General features: G+C 38.1%; 1 protein-coding gene across 5 annotated transcripts in view; it reads left to right on the forward strand.

The window, feature by feature from the left end:
• LOC133422385 (N-acetylglucosamine-6-phosphate deacetylase-like) overlaps positions 1-27,574 on the forward strand; it is a 57,146-nt gene continuing 29,572 nt past the window's right edge. The window contains exons 1-12 of one of the 5 annotated variants that reach the window (XM_061712359.1): positions 1-377; positions 3,471-3,723; positions 5,132-5,268; positions 6,078-6,217; positions 6,297-6,351; positions 6,540-6,752; positions 8,541-8,629; positions 9,485-9,629; positions 11,377-11,484; positions 12,644-12,712; positions 14,019-14,172; positions 21,803-22,090. In XM_061712359.1, the coding sequence (XP_061568343.1) occupies positions 3,641-3,723; positions 5,132-5,268; positions 6,078-6,217; positions 6,297-6,351; positions 6,540-6,752; positions 8,541-8,629; positions 9,485-9,629; positions 11,377-11,484; positions 12,644-12,712; positions 14,019-14,172; positions 21,803-21,821 (1,212 nt within the window). In that variant the 5' untranslated portion in view covers positions 1-377; positions 3,471-3,640 and the 3' untranslated portion in view covers positions 21,822-22,090. Of the gene's footprint in view, positions 378-3,470; positions 3,724-5,131; positions 5,269-6,077; positions 6,218-6,296; positions 6,352-6,539; positions 6,753-8,540; positions 8,630-9,484; positions 9,630-11,376; positions 11,485-12,643; positions 12,713-14,018; positions 14,173-21,802; positions 22,091-27,574 lie in introns of those variants that run through there. The other 4 variants (XM_061712357.1, XM_061712358.1, XM_061712360.1 and 1 more) reach the window with 4 other exon arrangements.

The following is a 27,574-nucleotide window of genomic DNA, read 5'->3' on the forward strand; positions in this document are numbered from 1 at the left end:
GGATCTGTCAGCTCAGCTGTTTTCTCCTGCAGAGATCTCCAACACCAGACAGACTACTAAAACACGGCCAAACCCCCGGTTTGGAGACCGCTTCACTCGGAACCAGCTGAAGTGCGGGAGATAAGTCGGGATGCAGCCGGACGCGCTGTTTATGTCCGGGAGGGCGTCGAGGTGAAGGTTCAAAACCTCCCAACTGGACCGGATCAAGGCTTGGATTGAGTATCCTGCGAGCCGAAGTGACGTCCGGACAGTTTCAAGTTTGAGGACTTTTAAAACTTTCCATTTGAAAGTACACAGCCGAGGTCAGAGGCGAGGAGGTCTTAAATCCACAGTTTTTTAAATGGGATTCTGCTCGGAGAGTTTTCACGGAGACACTTGTAAGTTAAAGACCTTCAGACTGAAATCGGTTTGTTTCACTGCAAAGTAAAAATAGGGTCAAAGTTTACTCCACACTGATAAGATGGCTCATTTCCTTTATGGTTAAGTGTTATAAAATACAAAACACGTACTTGTACTTTTGTATTACACAGGACTGTCTCAGAAAATTTGAATATTGTGATAAAGTTCTTTATTTTCTGTAATGCAAGTAAGAAAACAAAAATGTCATACATTCTGGATTCATTACAAATCAACTGAAATATTGCAAGCCTTTTATTATTTTAATATTGCTGATTATGGTTTACAGTTTAAGATTAAGATTTCCAGAATATTCTAATTTTTTGAGATAGGATATTTGAGTTTTCTTAAGCTGTAAGCCATGATCAGCAATATTAAAATAATAAAAGGCTTGCAATATTTCAGTTGATTTGTAATGAATCCAGAATGTATGACATTTTTGTTTTTGTAATTGCATTACAGGAAATCACAATATTCAAATTTTCTGAGACAGTCCTGTACAGTCAACAACAAAAGTAAGGATTCCCTCCTTTTATTCCTTTATTTTTTGTGAAAAGCATGAAAGTAATTTATAATAGTGGTTCTTAGAATGAGGAAAATGCTATCACAGACAATTGTCATGGTTCTTTTCATTACATTACATTATGCTAAAAAAATGAATGAATAAATTCAATTTCATTTATAAAGTGTCTATTACTAAACTAATCATCTTTTCAGAGACCCAGAACATGACCCCTGATCAATTATTAAGAGACTGTAGGTACAGGACTGTCTCAGGAAATTAGAATAAAGTTCTTTATTTTCTGTAATGCAATTAAAAAAAATAAAAATGTCATACATTCTGGATTCATTACAAATCAACTGAAATATTGCAAGCCTTTTATTATTTTAATATTGCTGATTATGGTTTACAGTTTAAGATTACGATTCCCAGAATATTCAAATTTTTTGAGATAGGATATTTGAGATTTCTTAAGCTGTAAGCCATGATCAGGAATATTAAAATAATAAAAGGCTTGCAATATGTTAGTTGATTTTTAATGAATCCAGAATGTATGACATATTTGTTTTTGTAATTGCATTAAAGAAAATCACAATATTCTAATTTTCTGAGACAGTCCTGTATGTTTCCATTAGCAGGGGTTCTGGGTAGTTTTTCTGCACCGAACCATTGGCGCGCGTCTCCATTACCAGGAACAGTCCTGCAGAAGTGGATCTTCAGGAACCGTTACGGGGTGAAAACTGTCCTTGGAGAGGATCCTACAGGAACCTCCTGGCAGGGTTCTCTGCTGATCGAAGTTTCTAAATGACTTCACAGAAACCTTGTAAACACAATTCATTGAACCATTTGGACCAAAAACATTTGGCTGTGACTACATTTGATGAAGTTGGAGATTAAAAGAAAAAACGGCTGATGGACTGACGAGTCGGTTCAGATCGTTTTGGCGTATTAAGACAATGTAGAGGTCCGGTGGGGGTTTCTTTTAATCTCAATCTCTACCACTGTGCTGTATGTTAAAAGATAGATAAATAAATAAAAACACAAGCAGCGTCCCTTGTTTATAGGGTTGCATGGCCTCCTTAAATGTATCTACAGTGTTACCTGTTAACGGCGGGTGATCAGTTTTTCTACTGTGGGCGAGGACGAGATTGAGAGTGTGATTAAGCCAGTGTGTTGCTTCGTTTATCGATTCTAAAAGAGAAGTAAAAGCTAACTTAACATCCATATGGACTGCAAAAACTAGAAGAATATTTGTCTTATTTCTAGTTATTTCTAGTTAAAATGTCTCATTTTTATTTAAAAAATCTCATTACACTTAAAACAAGACTCACCACTGGAAAAAAAATCAACAATTTTCACCTGTTTCAAGTAGATTTTCACTTAAAATAAGTAGAAAAATCTGCCAGTGGAACAAGATTTTTTTTGCTTATAATAAGAAGATAAATCTTGTCCCACTGGCAGATTCTTCTACCTATTTCAAGTGAAAATTTTCTTGAAAAAGGTGAAAATTGTCAAATAAGTTATTTTTCTGGTGATGACTCTTGTTTTAAGTGTAATGAGATTTTTTTGACTAAAAATTAGACAAATATTCCTGGTAAGATTTTGAATTTTTGCAGTGAAGCCACCCAACATGATGACTTTATCTGTACTGATCAATAAACCAGATAGGAAATCTGAAAACTCAGGCAGAAACTCTAGATAAGCAACAACAGGGGGCCGGTACACTACCACTAACAAAACTGGCTTCTCTGATTTCCAGCTCGGGCGGTTTAGACTAAGCATGGGACATATTTTTATTGCATTTAGGTTTAGATTTTATTTGAAGACTGGAGTTCTCGGGGAATAACTAGACGGCGTTGATTGAGTGAAAATAATCATGGTCAAGACTAACTACCCCTATTATTCAAAGGCTTGTAGCTCTGCCGTCACTAGCTGTTTCCTGTCTGACTTCATCAGTGTCTCTCATGGTTGTGGAGAGATTTGGTCCAATCTTCCTCCCAGTGTTGCTTCAGCCTGTTGAGGTTTTGGGACGTTGACGTCTACGCGGCTCTCTGAAGGTCCCGCCACAGCAACTTTGACCAGGTCATCGTGTATATTTTATCGTTCTCATGTAGATCTGCTGCTGTGTTTGGGGTCATTTCCGGTCACATGACCAAGTTCTGTCAAATCTTTGTCCATCATTGGTCATCTATGTCCATAAACGTAAGGAGGAATGAAAGATATCGGAGCTCCGGTAGTTCTGTTTTCAGCCTTTGGTAGCTTCGTCACACTCAACATGCTCAGGAGGATGATTTTGATTTAAGGTTGTTGTCGGTTCATCGTGGCTCGCTGTAAACGCACGTTTGTGTTCATCCAAGAGTTTCTTTTCCTATTATCCCAATCACATGATTTTCTATTGTATGTTTTCTCAAAGTGAACTATGTCTGAAGAAACTCAGTTCACAGTCGCGAGTCAGAGCTGCGAGTATTAGTATCTCAGAGAGAAGTCTTCAACAATACAGAAGGTATCGAATCAACGATAATCATGATAATAAATGTAAAAAAAAGTTCACCGTCTTCATGTGTCGTTTTAGCTGCTGAAGAAAGGAGCGTTTGATTCGCTCAGCTGCGTCTCCCCGTCGTCTGAAGTTGGACGGAGTTTGCAGACGGAGTTTGCAGACGGAGTTTGCAGACGGAGTTTGCAGACGGAGTTTGCAGACGGAGTTTGCAGACGGAGTTTGCAGACGGGGGTCGTCTCACCAGGATGCCGTCCAACAAGTCGGTGTCCGACGCTCCCATCACTCAGTTCATCAACTGCAGAGTCCTGAGAGACCACGTGCTGCAGAGGTACGCAAACGCACACGCACAGGCACACGCACACACACACGCACACACACACACACACACAGACACACACACACACACACACACAGACACATACACATACACACACACACATGCACACGCACACGCACACGTGCACACACACAGACTGGACGCAGTATTTTTTTAAATGGCGAGATAGATTTATTGTCTCTTGATTTTTAGCCGCATGAATTGCCAGCCAGGAGAAAAAGAAAAAAAACACACAAAAAAAGAACAAAAATCTAATCTAATCAATCTCTAATTAAACTTAAACTGGAACTCCAATAAATGAATTCCACACTGAATTCCTAATCCTCAATCCTGGCCTGGACGTGGCCTCACGTTCACCTCAGACCAGCTCTCAAACCCAACCCTGGCCAGGTACTAAACGCCCTGGACTAGTCCACTAGCACATTATTCCTAAAATCAATTTACTATTCAAAATGCATATTCTGTTTACAATTCATTACATCCATTTACATCTTACTACAAAACACTTCCATCAAAAGACAATTATTTATTCAATTCTACAACAATAAAAACCCATAACTATCCACAACAGCCCCAAATATCCCTCTGATCCCATAATAAATACATTATATTATATGAATTATATTAAATACATTTTTAATAAAATAAACTAATTATAATGACAAAAAATATAATTATTAATTAAATAATTAACAATACTTTTTTAATTTATTATAAATGAAATACATTATTAATAAAATTAATTATAAATGACAAAAAGATGATTATTAATTAATTAATTCATTAATTAATAGTTATTAATAAAGTATCATTAATTTATTATAAATAAATACAATTAGTTATTAATAAAATCTATAATTGTATATATATATATATATATATATATATATATATATATATATATATATATATATATATATATATATATGCTTATGGTAAAAACCAAAAGCATACATATATGCTTTTGGTTTTTACCAAAATGCAGACAAAAAAAATAATTTAATTAATTATAAATGACAAAAAAGATTATGAATTTTTGTACATTTTTATTATTTAGAGGACAGGTCTAGCGCTCCACGTCAGCCCGGTAGAGAAGCTGCAGGTGACCCAGATTTGACCCCAGAGGGCCGGACCGGCGTGTGACGGTGTGTGTGTGTGTGTGTGTGTGTGTGTGTGTGTGTGTGTGTGTGTGTGTGTGTGTGTGTGTGTGTGTGTGTGTGTGTGTGTGTGTGTGTGTGTGTGTGTGTGTGTGTGTGTGTGTGTGTGTGTGTGTGTGTGTGTGTGTGTGTGTGTGTGTGTGTGTGTGTGTGTGTGTGTGTGTGTGTGTGTGTGTGTGTGTGTGTGTGTGTGTGTGTGTGTGTGTGTGTGTGTGTGTGTGTGTGTGTGTGTGTGTGTGCAGAGATGACCTGTGGGTGCGCGAGGGGAAGATCCTGGACCCGGAGAAGCTGTTCTTCGATGAACAGGGATACGCCGACCGACGCGTGGACTGTGAAGGCAGCATCATCGCACCGGGCTTCATCGACGTGCAGATCAACGGTACACACACACACACACACACACACACACACACACACACACACACTCACACACTGACTACGTTTCCATGCATCAATAACCCTTTTCTAACTGGAATATTAGCAATAACCTGGTTTTACACGGCCATGTAAACACCAATAACCCCTTTGAATAACCAGAATTTGCTCATATTCAGGTTTTTAAAAACCCCAATATGAGCCCTGGGGTACTCCTTTTAAAACCTGAATATTGGGTCATGTAAACACCAAACAGAATATCCCCATCAAACGGAACAGGAATTTGTTTTCTGCACATGCTCTGTTCACAAGGAATCCTGGTCTTTTGAGTCCAGGAAGTTCTTATAAACACGGAGAAACAAGACCAGGAGGAGACTAATCACTTCATAAATGTAATGAAGGATATGAACATTTCTGCATTTGTAGACGGTAGAAAGTACCGGGATAGAAGATTTACAAGAAGGTGAGAGAAAAGTTGCGCAAAGCAGGATTTGTAGGAACGCCAGACCAGATCAAGACGCTGAAAAAGACGCTGAAAAAGGAGAACTACAGGGCCAAGAAACAAAACGGTACCAGCGGGTCCGATTATCCGCCGTGCTGCTGTTATTGTTGTTATTTTGGATTTGGATCCAGGAAGAAGAAGTGGAAATGATCACGTCATCACGTTCTCCGTGCGTCGCTGGTTTGATCCAGATATCCCGAATGATTAATCACTGTGTAAACGGAATATTCCCAATGTTTCAGTAACCGGAATATTAGCAATAACCTGAATTTTGATTGCATGTAAACGTAGTCACTGTCTCATCCCTGCAGGAGGCTTCGGAGTCGACTTCTCCCAGCCGTCCGAGGACGCCGGCGCCGGCGTCTCGTTGGTGGGCGGGAGGATCCTGGAGCACGGCGTGACGTCGTTCCTGCCGACGCTGGTCACCTCTCCGGCGGACGTCTACCACAAGGTGCCTTCATCTTTCACAGAAACTCTCACAGTGGCGTCTCAAACATGTCTGCTCAGACGTTTCTCCCCGAATGTCTCAGGTTTTACCTCAGGTCAAAGTTCACAGCGGGGGACGACACGGCGCGGGAGTTCTCGGTAAGGTGCCGGCGTTGGGCGGGGGGGCACAGTACTGGAGTTGTAAAAAAAATAAAATCAGGGGGGATGGTGGATTTGATCATATGGGGACTGATTATTTGTGCTGATTACAAATAATATAATATATTACAAATAATAGCAGTGCCGCCGCGGCTCCTCACCCGGCTCTTCTCGGACTTCCTGTGCAGGTTTCCACCTGGAGGGCCCGTTCATCAGCGTGGAGAAGCGAGGAGCCCACCCGGAGAAATACCTGCGCACCTTCCGGTCCGGGGGCGTGGCCGACCTGATGGAGGCCTACGGCGGCCTGGACCACGTCGCCATGGTGACGCTGGCTCCCGAGCTCAGCAGCAGCCAGGCGGTGGTGCAGGAGCTCTGCCGGAGGGGCGTCACCGTGTCGCTAGGTGACCGCCGCACATTCTGCTCCGGTGTCGTTTACCTGTCAAGGGGGCGTGGTCTGGTGTCAAGGGGGCGTGGTCTCAACCAGGCCAGTTGACAGTCCTGCCGGGGCCCCGGACAAAATAATCTAAGATGGGCCCCCCTGCGCCCGGATCTCTCCTTCTCCTCTTCCTCTCCTCCCCCTCTGCTCTTCAGGTTTTTATACAAGCTAATGGACGTTAACATTAGAGCTAGCCAGTTAGGTTAAGTTACAAGGTTGGTAAACGTTGGCTGCACTGTTTCCAGAGGTGGAAAAAGTACAAAAATATTGTACTTAAAGGAGCTTGAGGCAGGATTGTGGCAGGATTTATGAAAAAAATGCGTATACGTTTTAAGTTTTCTAGTAATAATGTCAGATGAAGCGTTCCAAACCAAAAAGAATGAGCCCTCTAGTGTATCTCTCCGTTGCCTTGAACAGGCTGTTGCTGCAAACTGTGCTGCAATTCGGTCCTGCGGATGTGACGTCACATGACGCTGCATGCACGTTCTCCCCGTTCTCCCGTGCCGGCTTCACTGTTGGCTGCAGTACCCCCAACGGCCGTCGTGGTGAAGGGTGGCGCTAGAGAGTCTCATTTCTTAAAAGGAGCCTCATACTCCTTTAAGTAAAAGTACAGATTTTCTGCTTGAAAATTACTTAAGTAAAAGTAAAAAGTACCCAATAAGAACATTACTTAAGTAAAAGTATAAAAGTACCTCAAATTAAATATAATAAAGTACCAAAAGTACATGGTGTAAAATGTACTTAAGTACAAAAGTACAAAGTACAAAATTCAAAGTACAAATTATTTTCAAAAGGATTGCAAAGAAATGAAGTCACAAAATTAATTGCGCCCCCCTTCCCGCTTAATTTCTCATGGTGGCCTCAATTACGTCCGCCTTATGGTTCCGCGTTAAATCGACGCCAGCGTACGCCGTAGCTCTGCGTCGGCAATAGCCTACATTTTCATTTAATGTAAGACTTTAATTTGTAGCGAGTAACGACGTGTCCAATTTTAAATTTAGCGGATTAAAAGTACGATTTTTTTTTTCCTTGAAAATGTAACGAAGTAAAAGTAAAAGTACAGAAAAATGAAAGTATCAATAAAAGTACAAATTCTCAAAAATCTTAGTAGTGAAGTACAAGTACTTGTACTTCGTTACTTTACACCACTGGCTGTTTCTTACCTTGCTTTACGCTGACTTTATTAATTCCAGCTTCACCGTCACCACCTTTTTAAAATATTTGTGTAGAGAATCTCTGAGGCCTCTATTTTCTTCTTTTCTTTTCTCTTCTTTTCTGAGCACCGGACTTGTGCTGACTGGACATTTTGTCCATTCTAATGGTTGAATTAAATGATAACATTAAATTTTGATCAGCGGCCGAACCATTTTTGTGTTGGGGGTTCTTGACCACTATTTCCAGGACAATTAGGAAGAAAACAAATAACAAGCTTTTATGTAACTCAAATACTACATATTTTTTCCACAATTAGCCATATTTTGAAACATTTTGAGAAATGATTCCATAATCTAATGAGAATAATAAATACATAAATAAATAAAAAATAAAAAATTAATGACAGCTCATAGAAGTCACATCAGACTGGACGGCTCATCCGGGCGGCTGTACAGACACTGCAGAATTTCGTTGCTTTCCTCCTTCTCTGAGTTGGCAGGCTGAGGGGAGACCACTTTATATATGTTAAAGTAAGAGAAAACCTGTTTTTCATAACAGGTCTCCTTTTAAGGTGTGATTTTCTTCCGGGTCGTTGCAGGTCACTCGGTGGCGAACCTGCAGCAGGCGGAGGACGCGGTCCGTCACGGCGCGTCCTTCATCACCCACCTCTTCAACGCCATGCTGCCCGTGAGTCCCGGCGTTACAAATTTCATATTGCAATGTCATTTGGGCAAGTACCTTCAGGAGCAACCTCAACTGTATCTTTATCCTGCAAAAACGTTTTATCAAAATGATTACATTTTACATTACAATAGACTTACTAGATCCACCCCATTGTTCCAATCCCTAAGTATTCTCCCTATTTCTGCTGTAAATGTTTTTCAGATTTGTCTTTTTGTCTATCAATCTATCCACAAGCTACTTCCAACCTGTTTTCATTCTTTATTTCAATTCATTTCCCAAATTCCTCACTTTAATACTAGGTCTGCAAACAATCTCCATAACACCTTTTTCAGGACTACTTTTTCTCCATTTTCAGTTACAGTAGGTTCAGAGGTTCCTCTTTATTGGAACACCTTACCACTCAATATTAGAGAACGCTCGAGCACAAATAATTTCAAAAAACAAATCACAACTTTTTTGCTAACCCAGCTTAGTAAAGCTTAACAACTTATTTCCAGAACTCTCTCTGCACATCCTCATCAGATTCCTGTTTTTCTAGTAATTTAACTTATTCTCCTTAGTTGTCTTATGTTTTACATATCTCTGTAGATATTGTTTGTTTCATTATAGGAGGAAACACTCGACAAGCCCTTATGGGTTTTTTTGGTTCCTCCTGCACATTTTTTCTGTTACATTGTATTTCTTTTTTTTGTTTCCTTTTTTTTTCTACATACTGTTCGTCTGAATTTTTGGCGGTTGTATATTTTTTTTATGTGCAAATAAATAAATAAAAAATAAATAAATAAAAACAGGAAAACACGCTGCGTCGGCTTCACATCAGCCGTTTTAACCGCCGGTTCTGTCTCGGTACCGGTCCAGTTCCACCACCGTGACCCGGGCATCGTGGGCCTGCTGACCAGCGACCAGATCCCTGCGGGCAGGACGGTTTACTACGGCATGATCGCTGACGGGATCCACACCAACCCCGCCGCCCTCCGGATCGCTCACAGAGCTCACCCCTCAGGTGCGTCGATGCTGCCGCCGTTGCCACGGAAACCGGGGGCCAGATTCATCAATATGTTCCTAAGAACAATCTGAAGAAATGTCTTAAGATATAAAATGAAGATGTTCATAAGAAAGTTCTAAAGTGCAATTCCTCAATATTTTCTTAAGAACCGTCTTAAGAACTGTCATTTCTTACCAATTTCTTATTTTTCCTACTTAAGAACTTGTTAAAATATGTCATTGTATTGCACGCGCCAACAAACAACATTTATAGGTAGTTTGGGTCTTAACCGTCAGTCACTCACTAAACATGGAGAAGGAGAAAAAGAGATGCAGGAACTTTTCAAGGTTATGGTGGATGAGATTACTGTGAGAAAAAACATACTATTGGGGAAAATGAATAATAATTAACTACCATGCTAACTAACACGCTAACAAACAGTTAACAGGCTCTTTGTGTAATTAATTACAAAGTATATCCTCAAACTATGTCCTACTAGTCTAAACTTGTCTAAAATGTGTTGAAAAAGGTGATATTAGAGGCTTATTAATATTATTAAATTGATATTAGAGGCTTATTATTATTATTATTATTATTATTATTATTATTATTATTATTGTTATTATTATTATGATTACCTTTTCACAGAAGAAATTTTAAGACAGGTCAAGGTTGTCTTAAAGTTAAGAAAAAAGTCAAGAACAAATTTGAGAACTTTTATTTCAAGAATACCATTTATTCTTAAGTTTTTTCATAAAGGGATTGTGACATGAAAAACACATTTTTCTTGATTTTTTGTGTTTTGTTGGGTGTCTTGACATCAATTACACCCAAAAAACAACGAACTTTTAACATTCAGTGTATTGTGTGCTTTCTGGGATTTTCCGCATAACTGTGCAAAAACGGCGCATGTGGTTTGGTGGCGGGTCGTTACGTAACGATCCGCTAAATCACCGCCCCCTCCACCCAGCTCCCTGCCTCCTCTCCTCTCCAGCGCACCATAAAGGCTGATTTATGGTTCCGCGTTACACCGACGCAGAGCCTACGGCGTAGGGTTACGCGGCGACGCGCACCATACGCTGAACCCTACGGCGTAGGCTCTGCGTCGATTTAACGCGGAACCATAAATGAGGCTTAACACGGAGCTGTTTAGAGCCTCTTTTGTTCTAATCACCGGAGGAAAACTGCTAAGAAGACCCGCGGCCACTGACTGGACTTAAGATAAGGGGACAGTGCTGCTTGCATGCCTTTATTTTTATGATTGTTTGCTGTGTTCGCCCAGCTGCTTTTCCGTGCATGCTTCGCCTGTCGCTCCGACGCCGCTGTGAGCGTATGGCTGGAGGAGGAGGAGGTTTGGAGGAGGAGCGGTGCAATGATTGACAGGAAAGGGGGGAAAGGAAGCATTTTTCACGGCGCAAAAAAACACTGTAATAAAAAGCCAGGAAAAGAGTACTAGAGTGAAGTTTTTCTTGTTACAGCCTTTTAGACACATTTGAGGGATGTTGGCCAAGACTTTTAATAGTGTTAAAAGCATGTTAAAAATGATGTCACAATACCTTTAAGAAGAAACTTAAGAAGAAAGTTGAGAAACTACTTTTTTGGAGAATATGACTTCTTCTCTTTTTTCTTCTTAAGACTGAACTTAAGAAAAAAATTACACTTAAGAAGATTTTTTTTTCTTAAGAATGTTTTGTGAATCCGGCCCCGGGCCTTTTGAAAGTGACCCCCAGTTGAAAACGTAACCGTCTGGTTTCTGCACGTCCAGGGCTGGTGTTGGTGACGGACGCCATCGCCGCCATGGGTCTCCCCCCGGGGCGCCACACTCTGGGCCAGCAGGTCATCGAGATCCAGGGGTTCCACGCCTACGTGGCAGGTGAGTCCGGCGAGCCAATCAGCTGGGAGGAGCACAGGCCTCGCCTCGGAGCGCCGGAGCGCCGGTGTTCTGTCCAGTTGTCCTACCTCCGTGAATCGTCCTACCCGTAGGATTAAATGACATCAGAATCAGAATCAGAATCAGAATCAGAAAAGGCTTTATTGCCAAGTCAGGCATAAATCAGACGAGAGAACTTGACTCCGGTTCACACCGATGGCACCATTAATACGGACGCCATTTTTAGAGGAAGGATGACACTGGGATGGAGGAGGAGGGAAAAAAAAGGCATCTTCACACTGTGTATTAATACCTAGTGTCAAGGTGCAAAAAAAATCCTCAGCACAGAAAAGCAACATACACACAACAAAACAACATCATAACTTGCATGGGTTGTTGGTTTTGTTGATGTACGATTTTTTACTCTTCCTATTGTTATGACGTTTACTGTGTATTTTTTAAATGTATATTTCAATAGCTGAGCATAGCTACTGTTTTTGTTCTTTATCTTGAACAAAGTTGCGTGAATTTTTTTTAAAATAAAATAAAGAATATGTCCAGCAGCTCCAGGATGGCTCAGTTAGGTCTGCAAGGCTCAGCGAAACATTGACCTGCAGGTGGCGCTGCAGCGACCCGTTTCATGTTTTGGCTCATATCTTGAGAACTGGATGGACTTAAAAAGTGTATCCAGTACTGGAGTTGAGGGGGGATGAGGGGGGATGGCATCCCCCCCTGAAATAAAAACGGTCCAAATCATCCCCCCTGAAATAAAAACGGTCCAAATCATCCCCCCCTGAAATAAAAACGGTCCAAATCATCCCCCCCTGAAATAAAAACGGTCCAAATCATCCCCCCCTGTAAAGCCCAGTGGATATTTAAAGCTTACAGAAGGCTGCATTTAACTGCTGCTATGTCATTCCTGCAGTATTTCTGCAGGTGTTTTGGTCACTGCTATTATTTGTAATATATTATATTATTTGTAATCAGCACAAATTATCTGTCCCCATATGATCAAATCAACCATCCCCCCTGATTTATTTTACAACTCGAGTACTGAGTATATTATATATTAAACTGAGTGTTTAAAAGGAAATGATTATGACTCAGAATGTCCGGACATCATTAATACTGATGCGTTACCGTGGTTACTTCCATCTTTCAGGCACCAAGACCCTGAGCGGCAGCATCGCCACCATGGACATGTGTGTGCGTCACTTCAGGCACGCCTCAGGTCAGTCGGCCGTCTCGCCGCCTCCCTTACCAATGCTTTCCCGCCCTGACGGAGCCCGAACTTTAAACTTAAATGGAGGAGAATGTGTTTCAAGGTTTTCAGTTTGTTGCAGAAAATCAAACGTTTTAGGTTCAAAGACACTCGAGCAGAAGTGATGGAGGAAGGAACAGACCGAGAATGAGGAGGAAAACGTCGTTTTATCCCGTCCAGAGGACGGAAAAAGCAGCAGTTCTTACATTTACTTGCACTTTTATTTCTTTACAGACGTTATGAACCTAAGATAATAACCAATGTAGCTCAAAGACTGGACTGGAAACAATAAAATCACCTGAAAGTCTTTGTCATTTCGTGTCAGAACACAGTTTAAGTAAAAAAAGATGAATGCTTTACCCAACTTTTCTGTTTTTTAGTTTGTTGCAGAGATATATATATATATATATATATATATATATATATATATATATATATATATATATGTATATATATATATATATGTATGTATATTATGAAACATGAAATAACTGTGGTTCATACAGTCTCTTACGAAATAAAGTCAAAGACTTTATTTCACCGCTGTTTTCCATGTGGTCCCAGCCGTCTTTTCCGTTGGGAATGGAACACAGCTCAGATGTGATCGGACCGTGATCGGACTGTGATCGGACTGTGCCGTGATCGGACCGTGATCGGACCGTGATCGGACCGGGATCGGACTGTGCCGTGATCGGACCGTGATCGGACCGTGATCGGACCGTGATCAGACTGTGATCGGACCGTGATCGGACCGTGATCAGTCAGTGATCGGACCGTGATCGGACTGTGATCGGACCGTGATCGGACCGTGATCGGACCGTGATCGGACCGTGATCGGACCGTGATCGGACTGTGATCGGACCGTGATCGGACTGTGATCGGACCGTGATCGGACTGTGATCGGACTGTGATCGGACTGTGATGAGACAGTGATCGGACCGTGATCGGACCGTGATTGGACCGTGATCGGACTGTGATCGGACCGTGATCGGACTGTGATCGGACCGTGATCGGACTGTGATCGGACCGTGATCGGACTGTAATCAGTCAGTGATCGGACCGTGATCGGACTGTGATCGGACCGTGATCGGACTGTGATCGGACTGTGATCGGACTGTGATGAGACAGTGATCGGACCGTGATCGGACCGTGATTGGACCGTGATCGGTCAGTGATCGGACCGTGATCGGACCGTGATCGGACAGTGATCGGACCGTGATCGGACCGTGATCAGGACCTCTGACCTCTGACCTCTGACCTCCACGTCTGTTTGCAGGCTGCCGGGTGGAGGAAGCTCTGGAAGCCGCCTCGCTTCATCCCGCCCAACTCCTGGGGATCAGCCACAGGAAGGGCCAGCTGGACTACGGCTCGGATGCAGGTCAGACTTGGAGGAGCAGCTTCTACCTCCATCTTCATCATCTGTCAGAAAAGTACTCCGTATAGTATAGACAGTACTGGAGTTGTAAAAAATAATCAGGGGGGATGGTGGATTTGATCATATGGGGACAGATAATTTGTGCTGATTATAAATAATATAATATATTACAAATAATAGCAGTGACCAAAACAGCTGCAGAAATACTGCAGGAATGACATAGCAGCAGTTAAATGCAGCCTTCTGTAAGCTTTAAATATCCACTGGGCTTACATCAAATACATCAAAACACAACAATAAAAAACACTTTTCTGAACTTATCAATATGACTCTGTCCTTCACAGGATAAGTAACATGGATCACTGCAAAAACTCACAATCTTAACAAGAATATTTGTCTTATTTCTAGTTAAAATGTCTCATTTTAGTAAAAAAAATCTCATTACACTTAAAACAAGACTCATCACTGGAAAAAACAACAATTTTCACCTGTTTCAAGTAGATTTTCACTTGAAATAAGTAGAAAAATCTGCCAGTGGAACAAGATTTTTTTGCTTGTAATAAGAAGATAAATCTTATCCCACTGGAAGATTTTTCTACTTATTTCAAGTGAAAATTGACTTGAAATGGCTAAAAATTGTCAAATAAGTTATTTTTCTGGTGTTATTTTTCTGGTGATGACTCTAAATGTTGAAATAGCAGTAAAACCACATTCATTGATGAAATGACATAAGGGATGGAAAGGAGGGATGGCAGTTTTACAGGGGGATGATTTGGACCGTTTTTATTTCAGGGGGGGATGCCATCCCCCTCATCCCCCTCAGTGGTCCGTAGAGGAACTGCAACTTTTCATACTTCCTTGTTATCTTCAGTACGGAAGTTAGAAAGTGGTCACTTGAGGTTTTTTTGACAACTTAAATAAAAAGTCCAGTCAATTATAAAAAAAGGGCAGGAGAACATTTGCAGTTAGTAAAATGAACTGATATTTGCACAATCAAGCTTTTATTTTGGAGGAGACGGTGATGCAGGGGTGTCAACGTTGACGTCAGTAAGACCGAAACGAGGAAGGTGACGATATTCAGAGACATCAGTTAGAGATCATGGATAAGGCCGTGACTTGTTTTTAGTTATTTTGTCTGTGTCATAAGTTTAGAGGACCACAGGAAGGATCTTTAATGAAATAAAAACAGCTAAAATGTGCAACATTAGTCTCAATCTGCTGTTTAGTTGAAATGACCCAGTTTACATTGATCAGGATACTGATGTTACGAATAAATGTAGCAAAACAACCACAGAGAAACATCTGGTTCTCAAAGAAGTCTGGATCCAGACCTGGGGCCGGATTCACAAATATGTTCTTAAGAACGATCTTAAGAAATGTCTTAAGTTCTAAAATTAAGAAGTTCATAAGAAAGTTCTTAAGTGCAATTCCTCAATATTTTCTTAAGAACCGTCTTAAGAACTGTCATCAGGAACTTTTCAAGGCAGGAGCTTGTGATGACGTGATGACGGTTAAAGTTTAAGGAACTGACAGTTAACTAACATGTTAACTAACAGTTAACTAACATGTTAACAAACAGTTAACTAACATGTTAACAAACAGTTAACTAACATGTTAACAAACAGTTAACTAACATGTTAACTAACATGTTAACTAACATGTTAACAAACAGTTAACTAACATGTTAACAAACAGTTAACTAACATGTTAACAAACAGTTAACTAACATGTTAACAAACATGTTAGTTAACATGTTAACAAACATGTTAACTAACATGTTAGTTAACTGTTAGTTAACATGTTAGTTAACTGTTAGTTAACTGTTTGTTAACATGTTAGTTAACATGTTAGTTAACATGTTAGTTAACTGTTAGTTAACATGTTAGTTAACTGTTAGTTAACTGTTAGTTAACATGTTAGTTAACTGTTAGTTAACATGTTAGTTAACTGTTAGTTAACTGTTAGTTAACATGTTAGTTAACTGTTAGTTAACTGTTTGTTAACATGTTAGTTAACTGTTTGTTAACATGTTAGTTAACGTGTTAGTTAACGTGTTAGTTAACATGTTAGTTAACTGTTTGTTAACATGTTAGTTAACATGTTTGTTAACATGTTTGTTAACATGTTAGTTAACTGTTAACATGTTAGTTAACATGTTAGTAAACATGTTAGTTAACTGTTAGTTAACATGTTAGTTAACTGTTAGTTAACTGTTAGTTAACATGTTAGTTAACTGTTAGTTAACTGTTAGTTAACATGTTAGTTAACATGTTAGTTAACTGTTAGTTAACTGTTTGTTAACATGTTAGTTAACTGTTTGTTAACATGTTAGTTAACTGTTAGTTAACATGTTAGTTAACTGTTAGTTAACTGTTAGTTAACATGTTAGTTAACTGTTAGTTAACTGTTAGTTAACATGTTAGTTAACTGTTAGTTAACAGTTAGTTAACATGTTAGTTAACTGTTAGTTAACATGTTAGTTAACTGTAGTTAACATGTTTGTTAACATGTTAGTTAACATGTTAGTTAACTGTTAGTTAACATGTTAGTTAACATGTTAGTTAACATGTTAGTTAACTGTTTGTTAACATGTTAGTTAACATGTTTGTTAACATGTTAGTTAACTGTTTGTTAACATGTTAGTTAACATGTTAGTTAACATGTTAGTTAACGGTTAGTTAACTGTTAGTTAACATGTTAGTTAACTGTTAGTTAACTGTTTGTTAACATGTTAGTTAACATGTTAGTTAACTGTTAGTTAACTGTTAGTTAACATGTTAGTTAACATGTTAGTTAACTGTTTGTTAACATGTTAGTTAACATGTTAGTTAACATGTTAGTTAACATGTTAGTTAACTGTTTGTTAACATGTTAGTTAACATGTTAGTTAACTGTTAGTTAACTGTTAGTTAACTGTTAGTTAACATGTTAGTTAACTGTTAACATGTTAGTTAACATGTTAGTTAACATGTTAGTTAACTGTTTGTTAACATGTTAATTAACATGTTAGTTAACATGTTAACTAACATGTTAACTAACATGTTAGTTAACATGTTAGTTAACTGTTAGTTAACTGTTTGTTAACATGTTAGTTAACATGTTAGTTAACTGTTAGTTAACATGTTAGTTAACTGTTAGTTAACTGTTAGTTAACATGTTAGTTAACTGTTAGTTAACATGTTAGTTAACTGTTAGTTAACATGTTAGTTAACTGTTAGTTAACTGTTAGTTAACATGTTAGTTAACTGTTAGTTAACTGTTTGTTAACATGTTAGTTAACTGTTTGTTAACATGTTAGTTAACATGTTAGTTAACTGTAGTTAACATGTTAGTTAACATGTTAGTTAACTGTTAGTTAACTGTTAGTTAACATGTTAGTTAACATGTTAGTTAACATGTTAGTTAACTGTTAGTTAATATGTTAGTTAACTGTTAGTTAACTGTTTGTTAACATGTTAGTTAACTGTTTGTTAACATGTTAGTTAACGTGTTAGTTAACATGTTAGTTAACATGTTAGTTAACTGTTTGTTAACATGTTAGTTAACATGTTAGTTAACTGTTAACATGTTAGTTAACATGTTAGTAAACATGTTAGTTAACTGTTAGTTAACATGTTAGTTAACTGTTAGTTAACTGTTAGTTAACATGTTAGTTAACTGTTAGTTAACTGTTAGTTAACATGTTAGTTAACATGTTAGTTAACTGTTAGTTAACTGTTAGTTAACATGTTAGTTAACTGTTTGTTAACATGTTAGTTAACTGTTAGTTAACATGTTAGTTAACTGTTAGTTAACTGTTAGTTAACTGTTAGTTAACATGTTAGTTAACTGTTAGTTAACTGTTAGTTAACATGTTAGTTAACTGTTAGTTAACTGTTAGTTAACATGTTAGTTAACTGTTAGTTAACTGTTAGTTAACATGTTAGTTAACTGTTAGTTAACATGTTAGTTAACTGTTAGTTAACTGTTAGTTAACATGTTAGTTAACTGTTAGTTAACTGTTAGTTAACAGTTAGTTAACATGTTAGTTAACTGTTAGTTAACATGTTAGTTAACTGTAGTTAACATGTTAGTTAACTGTTAGTTAACATGTTAGTTAACATGTTAGTTAACATGTTAGTTAACATGTTAGTTAACTGTTTGTTAACATGTTAGTTAACATGTTTGTTAACATGTTAGTTAACTAACATGTTAACAAACAGTTAACTAACATGTTAACTAACAGTTAACTAACAGTTAACTAACAGTTAACTAACAGTTAACTAACATGTTAACTAACAGTTAACTAACAGTTAACTAACATGTTAACTAACGTTTAACTAACAGTTAACTAACAGTTAACTAACATGTTAACTAACATGTTAACTAACAGTTAACTAACAGTTAACTAACATGTTAACTAACATGTTAACTAACATGTTAACAAACAGTTAACTAACATGTTAACTAACAGTTAACAAACAGTTAACTAACATGTTAACTAACAGTTAACAAACAGTTAGCTAACATGTTAACAAACAGTTAACTAACATGTTAACTAACATGTTAACTAACATGTTAACAAACAGTTAACTAACATGTTAACTAACAGTTAACTAACATGTTAACTAACATGTTAACAAACATGTTAACTAACATGTTAACTAACATGTTAACTAACAGTTAACTAACATGTTAACTAACAGTTAACTAACATGTTAACTAACATGTTAACTAACATGTTAACTAACATGTTAACTAACAGTTAACTAACATGTTAACTAACATGTTAACTAACAGTTAACTAACATGTTAACTAACATGTTAACTAACATGTTAACAAACAGTTAACTAACATGTTAACTAACATGTTAACAAACAGTTAACTAACATGTTAACAAACATGTTAACTAACATGTTAACAAACAGTTAACTAACATGTTAACTAACAGTTAACAAACAGTTAACTAACATGTTAACAAACAGTTAACTAACATGTTAACTAACATGTTAACAAACAGTTAACTAACATGTTAACTAACATGTTAACTAACATGTTAACAAACAGTTAACTAACATGTTAACTAACATGTTAACAAACAGTTAACATGTTAACTAACATGTTAACTAACATGTTAACTAACATGTTAACTAACATGTTAACAAACAGTTAACTAACATGTTAACTAACATGTTAACTAACATGTTAACTAACATGTTAACAAGCAGTTAACTAACATGTTAACTAACAGTTAACTAACATGTTAACTAACAGTTAACTAACAGTTAACTAACATGTTAACAAACAGTTAACTAACAGTTAACTAACATGTTAGTTAACATGTTAGTTAACATGTTAACTAACATGTTAACAAACAGTTAACTAACATGTTAACTAACATGTTAACAAACAGTTAACAAACAGTTAACTAACATGTTAACTAACATGTTAACTAACATGTTAACTAACAGTTAACTAACATGTTAACTAACATGTTAACAAACAGTTAACTAACAGTTAACTAACATGTTAACTAACATGTTAACAAACAGTTAACTAACAGTTAACTAACAGTTAACTAACATGTTAACTAACATGTTAACTAACATGTTAACTAACAGTTAACTAACAGTTAACTAACATGTTAACTAACATGTTAACTAACATGTTAACTAACAGTTAGTTAACATGTTAACTAACAGTTAACTAACAGTTAACTAACATGTTAACTAACATGTTAACTAACATGTTAACTAACAGTTAGTTAACATGTTAACTAACATGTTAACTAACAGTTAACTAACATGTTAACTAACATGTTAACTAACAGTTAACTAACATGTTAACTAACATGTTAACTAACATGTTAACTAACATGTTAGTTAACATGTTAGTTAACATGTTAACTAACATTTTAACTAACAGTTAACTAACAGTTAACTAACATGTTAACTAACAGTTAACTAACAGTTAACTAACATGTTAACTAACATGTTAACTAACAGTTAACTAACAGTTAACTAACAGTTAACTAACAGTTAACTAACATGTTAACTAACATGTTAACAAACAGTTAACTAACAGTTAACTAACATGTTAGTTAACATGTTAGTTAACATGTTAACTAACAGTTAACTAACATGTTAACAAACAGTTAACTAACATGTTAACTAACAGTTAACTAACAGTTAACTAACATGTTAACTAACAGTTAACTAACATGTTAAACAGTTAACTAACATGTTAACTAACAGTTAACTAACAGTTAACTAACATGTTAACTAACAGTTAACTAACATGTTAACTAACAGTTAACTAACATGTTAACTAACATGTTAACAAACAGTTAACTAACAGTTAACTAACATGTTAACTAACATGTTAGTTAACATGTTAGTTAACATGTTAACTAACAGTTAACTAACATGTTAACAAACAGTTAACTAACATGTTAACTAACAGTTAACTAACATGTTAACTAACAGTTAACTAACATGTTAACAAACAGTTAACTAACATGTTAACTAACATGTTAACTAACATGTTAACTAACATGTTAACTAACATGTTAACTAACAGTTAACTAACATGTTAACTAACAGTTAACTAACATGTTAACAAACAGTTAACTAACATGTTAACTAACAGTTAACTAACAGTTAACTAACAGTTAACTAACAGTTAACTAACAGTTAACTAACATGTTAACTAACAGTTAACTAACATGTTAACAAACAGTTAACTAACATGTTAACTAACAGTTAACTAACAGTTAACTAACATGTTAACTAACATGTTAACTAACAGTTAACTAACATGTTAACTAACATGTTAACTAACAGTTAGTTAACATGTTAACTAACAGTTAACTAACATGTTAACTAACATGTTAACTAACAGTTAACTAACATGTTAACTAACGTTTAACTAACAGTTAACTAACATGTTAACAAACAGTTAACTAACAGTTAACTAACAGTTAACTAACATGTTAACTAACAGTTAACTAACAGTTAACAAACATGTTAACTAACGTTTAACTAACAGTTAACTAACATGTTAACAAACAGTTAACTAACAGTTAACTAACAGTTAACTAACATGTTAACAAACAGTTAACAGGCTCTTTGTGTAATTAATTACAAAGTATATCCTCAAACTATGACCTTCTTGTCTAAACTTGTCTAAAATGTGTTGAAAAAGGTGATATTAGAGGTTTATTATTATTATTATTATTATTATTATTATTATTATTATTATTATTATTATTATTATTATTATTATTATTATTATTATTACCTTTTCACAGAAGAAATTTTAAAACAGGTCAAGGTTGTCTTAACGTTAAGTTTTTTCTTAAGAAGAAACTTAAGAAGAAAGTTGAGAAACTACTTTTTTGGAGAATATGACTTCTTCTCTTTTTTCTTCTTAAGACTGAACTTAAGAAAAAAAATGACACTTAAGAAGATTTTTTTTCTTAAGAATGTTTTGTGAATCCGGCCCCTGGTTCCTGTACCGGCCACCAGGGTCTGGATCCATCAATGAGTTCATCTCATCATTGACCTCCGGGTTAAAAATGTCTTATCAACTCCACCAATCACTGTCAGGGTTGATGAAATTTAAGCCACTCTTTCGATTCTTGTTTTGCACTTTTAAAACTTCACCCTCCGAGTTAATGTTTGACCGTTTGTTTCCTGTTTCACAGACCTGGTTCTGCTGGATGACCAGCTCAATGTCAGAGCCACCTACATCTCTGGAGAGGAGGTTTGGAGGAAAGGGCCGTAGGAGAAGAAGTGGAGGGCTCAGCTGGGACTCTCGTGCCTTCATGTCACATAAAAGACATGTTTTATTACTTCAGTGGAAAAGAAGCTGCAAACACAGTTTTCTAAGAACATTACTGGTGTTGAACTAATCAAAATGATGTTTACCACATGTATGTGTCTGATTGGATTCATTTTTACCGTCACAGATCAAATAAATTCCTCCTCTTGCAGGTTTGTTGTGTTGGAGATGTTTGAAATGTGTCCCAGCAGCTTTTGGTTCAGGTTTAAATCAGGAAGGTTCTGCAGCAGATCACCAAGACCCAAGTATTAAAGTAATACAGGACTGTTTCAGAAAATTAGAATATTGTGATTTTCTGTAATGCAATTACAAAAACAAAAATGTCATACATTCTGGATTCATTACAAATCAACTGAAATATTGCAAGCCTTTTATTATTTTAATATTGCTGATCATGGCTTACAGCTTAAGAAAACTCAAACATCCTATCTCAAAAAATTCGAATATTCTGGGAATCTTAATCTTAAACTGTAAACCATGATCAGCAATATTAAAATAATAAAAGGCTTGCAATATTTCACTTGATTTGTAATGAATCCAGAATGTATGACATTTTTGTTTTTTTAATTGCATTACAGAAAATAAAGAACTTTATCACAATGTTCTAATTTTCTGAGACAGTCCTGTAAGATGTGAAATATTTCTGATGTAAAATAACTAAGGAGATGAGGGGGAAAAACACATTTGACACTTAAAGCAACAAAGACGGTCACAAAAACATCAAAGAGAAGCAAAAAAAAAAACGGTAAGAGAAAATCTTTTCTGTGCTTCAAAAACGTGTTGTGTAACCAGGGCCGGACTGGGACAAAACGTCAGTCCAGGAGTCGTACGCTCACTCAGGCCACCCCCACTATGCTCACACCTCAGCAGGTTCTGCACACACATATGGGTAAGTTACCACTAAAAGATCATTATTCTGTCAAATTTAGATTTAAATGCCATCAACACAAATGTATAAGCCCCCAGTCCAGTGCTTTTCTCTCTCCCTTACTCATCAAAAGGTTCAAATATTTATCAGTCTGTAAATTATTTAAAGATTACTATAGTAAATAGCTACTTATATTTAGCTGCTACTGATACAAAAAGTACATTTGATTTTGGTCTATAAAATGGTGAAAAATAGTGAATATTGTTGATTACTGTTCCCCAAAACCCAAGAAGACGTCCTCAAATGTCTTATTTTGTACAAACCAACAGTCTACAATCACAATATATTCAATTTACTGTCATAGTCAGACTAGAGAAACCAGAAAAGATTTACAGGACTGTCTCAGAAAATTAGAATATTGTGATAAAGTTCTTTATTTTCTGTAATGCAATTAAAAAAAACAAAAATGTCATACATTCTGGATTCATTACAAATCAACTGAAATATTTTTTGAGATAGGATATTTGAGTTTTCTTAAGCTGTAAGTCATGATCAGCAATATTAAAATAATAAAAGGCTTGCAATATTTCAGTTGATTTGTAATGAATCCAGAATGGATGACATTTTTGTTTTTGTAATTGCATTACAGAAAATCACAATATTCTAATTTTCTGAGCCAGTCCTGTATATGCAAGAAGCTGCAATTGGAGAATTTGGACTTTTTATTAATAAAAATAAATATTTAAAACAATAAATATTTATATTCGGTATATGTTTAACTGGTTAGGTGTCATTGTTGAAACAGTTATTTGCTGTTGATCTGTACCTGCTGCCAGTTCATCTTGTAACTACTGGACTGTCCTCCCTCTGAATTTATTCTGACTCTGGGAGAAAACCCATGCAAGTACTGGGAAAACACATTTCACATTTACATTTGCTCTGAAAGGAAACAAGTGATCGTTTATAATAATAATATGTAATAATTTATTAACACATACAAATATAAAAATAAAAAACTCTTACTATTAACTTATGTAACTTCAAAATACATCAAGATTGTTTAAATCTAACGACTATGGGTTTGCTGAAGCAGATGTATGATCATCTTCAACTCCGCGGCATCTCCTGATGTGGAAGGAGACTGTGGTGGCAAAAATTGTTGTTCAAAAAGAATGTCAGGACACCTCAGCTGTCTTTCGAAGATTTAATGAAAAGAGGACAAACATTCAATTGAACGGAGCCACACAGTCCAACCGGTCACATGAACCGACAGTCCTGAGTGCGCTGAAGAAGATTAGCGACAGGTTATTTTATAGTTGAGAGCAGGAAAAGACAAAACATCACCCATCACCCTGGCAACCGTGCCATGATCTGTGTCAAAGGAACATGACCTTGGCATAGGAATGAAAACAGGCAACAGACAGTGTTATACCAAAATTTTCCATTACATTCCACCCCTTTTAGCATTGTATGCTAAACCATAATAAAATAGGAAATTTTGCACTGACCTATCCCGCGACCAATATGCTCTGTCGCGCACCAGCCAAACGCTAGCACACCCCTTCTCCAACACGGGAGTTACAGAAACCCCGACAGAGGATCTTAGGTCACGGGTACAGAAGAGCCAAAACCTCTCCCGCCACTAGAAAAAGGGGGAGAGTCAAAAGACTCAATCTGTCTAGCTACCCTATCATAGATAAGGAAGGAAAAAACCCCAGTAGGGGAAAAACCCATCATGGAATATAAACTAATCTACTTCAAACAATACCAAAACAAATCACATTCAGCACAATAGTCCATGAAGGGAAAAGGAGAAGAGAAAAAATCAAAGGCACTGTGTGACTATGCAGTTCAAAGATAAAATGAGATAACATGTAAAATAATAATAATAATAATAATAATAATCAAAAAATGACAAAATTCTCCACATGTCCTGGCAAAACCCTCCATGTTTTAACCCACCGTACCACGGGGCTAATGCTTGATTCCCTCACAACCTGTCAACAGGACATAACAGCTCATAATCAGTTCAAAACAGCATAAATGAAAAAAAACATCATCAACCTGAGGAAGGATTAATGCAGAATATAAATTAAAGTAGCTCTGGATCCTCCATGGAAGGAGGAACCCACTCATCATTGTGGTCCATCTCCTGGGCAAACCGTCCAGGTGCGGTGGGAATGGCAGAAGCTACTAGTTTCTTCACCCATGGCACAATAAAACACAGAAAAACACACAAACCCAAAAGAATAGTCAGTTCAGGGGCAAAGAGGTTGAACAGTGCAGTTTCCCACCCTGAAATGGAAAACAAGGACCTCCTCTGCAAATGCAACAATTCATTCAGGTGTCCGACAACATGTGTCACATCGATCTCGTTGGTCAGCTGCCTCGTCACAGTGGTCATGGTACGGAACCATATGTTGTCCTGTAGCTGCAACGCCGCGTTGGTCGTGTTGGTCGTGTTAACAGCAGCCCTTCTCACCAGCCAAAGAGGGGTAGGTGCCGCCTCAGAATCGTGGTCAGGGGGAGGTGAGATGTCGTGCAGTTGGTCTGTGACGTGTGATCGTGCAGGCTCTCCAACAGCAGCAGAAGCAACCTCACCCCTATGGAGACGACCAGCAGGACGCTGGTCGCCACCCTTAGGCCGCATCCGAGCCGCCTAAGGGGATGGTACGGCCGTGGCCTCTCGATCAGGTGCATGGCGTGCGCGTGGATCAGGAACCCGTCGGCAGTGGCTGGCGTGGATCCACGTGGTACGTCTCTCTGCAACCCCGACTGCTGTCTCCGTCACCAGAAGCACTTGGAACGGTCTGTTCCACCTCCGAGCTTTCCAGTGTTTACGTCTGAAGTCTTTGACCACGATGTAGTCTCCACTCCGAGGTCATGGAGTTTCGTCTCTGCCGGTTTGGGGAGGGCCGCCTTAACCTGCTTGTTGATATCAGACAAAACAGACGACAAGGTTGCACAATATCGTAACTTTTCGTCTTCACAAAGGCCCGTTTCTTGCTGCTGCCTCTTAAACGGGCCCAATCCCTGTTTAAAGGTCTCTTGAAACAGGATTTCAAAGGGGCTCAGGCCATTTTTTTGCTTCTCTGGCGCGCCACATTAGCACCACATTAAGCTGGGTGGTAGGCGCAATGTTGTCTTATATCTATGCCCATGTACTCACCGACCTGTTTCAGTGCCGCGCTCACAAACGGAGCGCCATTGTCTGAACTGATTTTTCGCCAGAATCCCCCGGGAATCCCTGGGAATTATCAGGTGCATCAAAGCCTTGGCCACTGCGGCGGAGTCCTGTCTTGTTGTGGGAAAAGCTTCAATCCATTTAGAAAACATGCAAATGATAACCAAAAACAAACTTTTTGTCTTCACTGGGTGTAAGTTCAATGAAATCCATCTGCAAATGTTGAAACGTCTGTCTGGTGGGGGCGAGTTGTGTCTTCATATTCACTCCTATTGCGTATTTCACTCACCATCCCCCACCCCTTGACACATGAAACCGTGTGTCAATTAAGCAAAGTGAGGGAAAAAATACTTGGGGAGACATGATCGGCCGTCGGGCCCCATTCACACCCTGTTAATTACCCTGCAGTCCGCATCCTCCCAGGACCATATTTCAGTGTGCAAAGCCCTTAGTTACAATTCACCAATCTCAACCGAGGTCACAGCCGAGGACGGAAGTAGCAGGGAGACAGATCGTACTTTTAGCGACAAGGGGTTGTTTGGACGCAGTATCTTTTGCAGCTGCGTCAGCTTGAACATTTCATTGAGAGACAAAATCAGATTGTTAGTGTGATCATCACATTTACACACAGCAATTTGTGTAGGCAGGAACATTGTATCCACGTGATGCGCTATGGGTCTACCTGTGGAAAAATAAAAAAACGTATCGGGGACAAAAGCCCCAAAAGCAAAACCTGCAATGTTAACTCACGTAGCAGGAGCCCTGGAAGCAGAACCAACAACAAAAAAGATCAAAGTCAGCATTGTCAATTGCAACATCACTCAAATTCAGGTCTTGGGGAACAAAGACAACATCATTACAACAGCATCATCACTCAAATTCAGGTCTTGGGGAACAAATGGATGTTAGCGTTGCGAGTGGTTCTCCATCATCCGCTGTTGGCAAAAGGGTAAGGGTTAAGAACTTGCTGTAGCACTTGAAGTCATGTAACCCCCCATTCCGTCCACAGTCTGGGCGAAAAGTCGTGAACAGTCAGGCAGTCCAGGTAGTGGAGGCGTCTGTAACGTCAGTTTCAGGTCAGTGAAGGCGTCGTCAGCCTCGTCAGTCCAGGTAACAGGGTCTGATGCTTGTAGGCCTTCTCCATGGGCAATTGCTGCCAATAGTGCCTCAATTTCCGCATAATGCGAGACCCACTGTCGACAATACCTGGTGGAGCCCAGAATTTACATAATTTGTTTCTTAATGACCAGTTCTGGCGTCTCTCCTTCTGAATGGCCGTAATTCTGCCAGGTGAGAGGGATCTGCCCTCCCCCGAAATGACATGACCCAGAAACGCAACCCTTGTGGCAACAAACTGCAGTTCGGACAGGCCGGCTTGATGCCCCTGTTCAGCCAAAATGGGTCAACAGGTCCAGAGAAGCTTTAACGCATTCGTCTCAGGACTCACTCGCAACCAAGATAACAACAACATACTGCAATAAGCACTTCCAAACTGCCCCTCAGAGCCAATGACAGTAGGCTCATGAACACTATATGGGTCAACGACATGGCATGCATATTTTGGTGTCCGGGTGCATTATTTC

This window comes from Cololabis saira, chromosome 21, assembly GCF_033807715.1.
Source record: "Cololabis saira isolate AMF1-May2022 chromosome 21, fColSai1.1, whole genome shotgun sequence".
Lineage (NCBI taxonomy): Eukaryota > Metazoa > Chordata > Actinopteri > Beloniformes > Belonidae > Cololabis > Cololabis saira.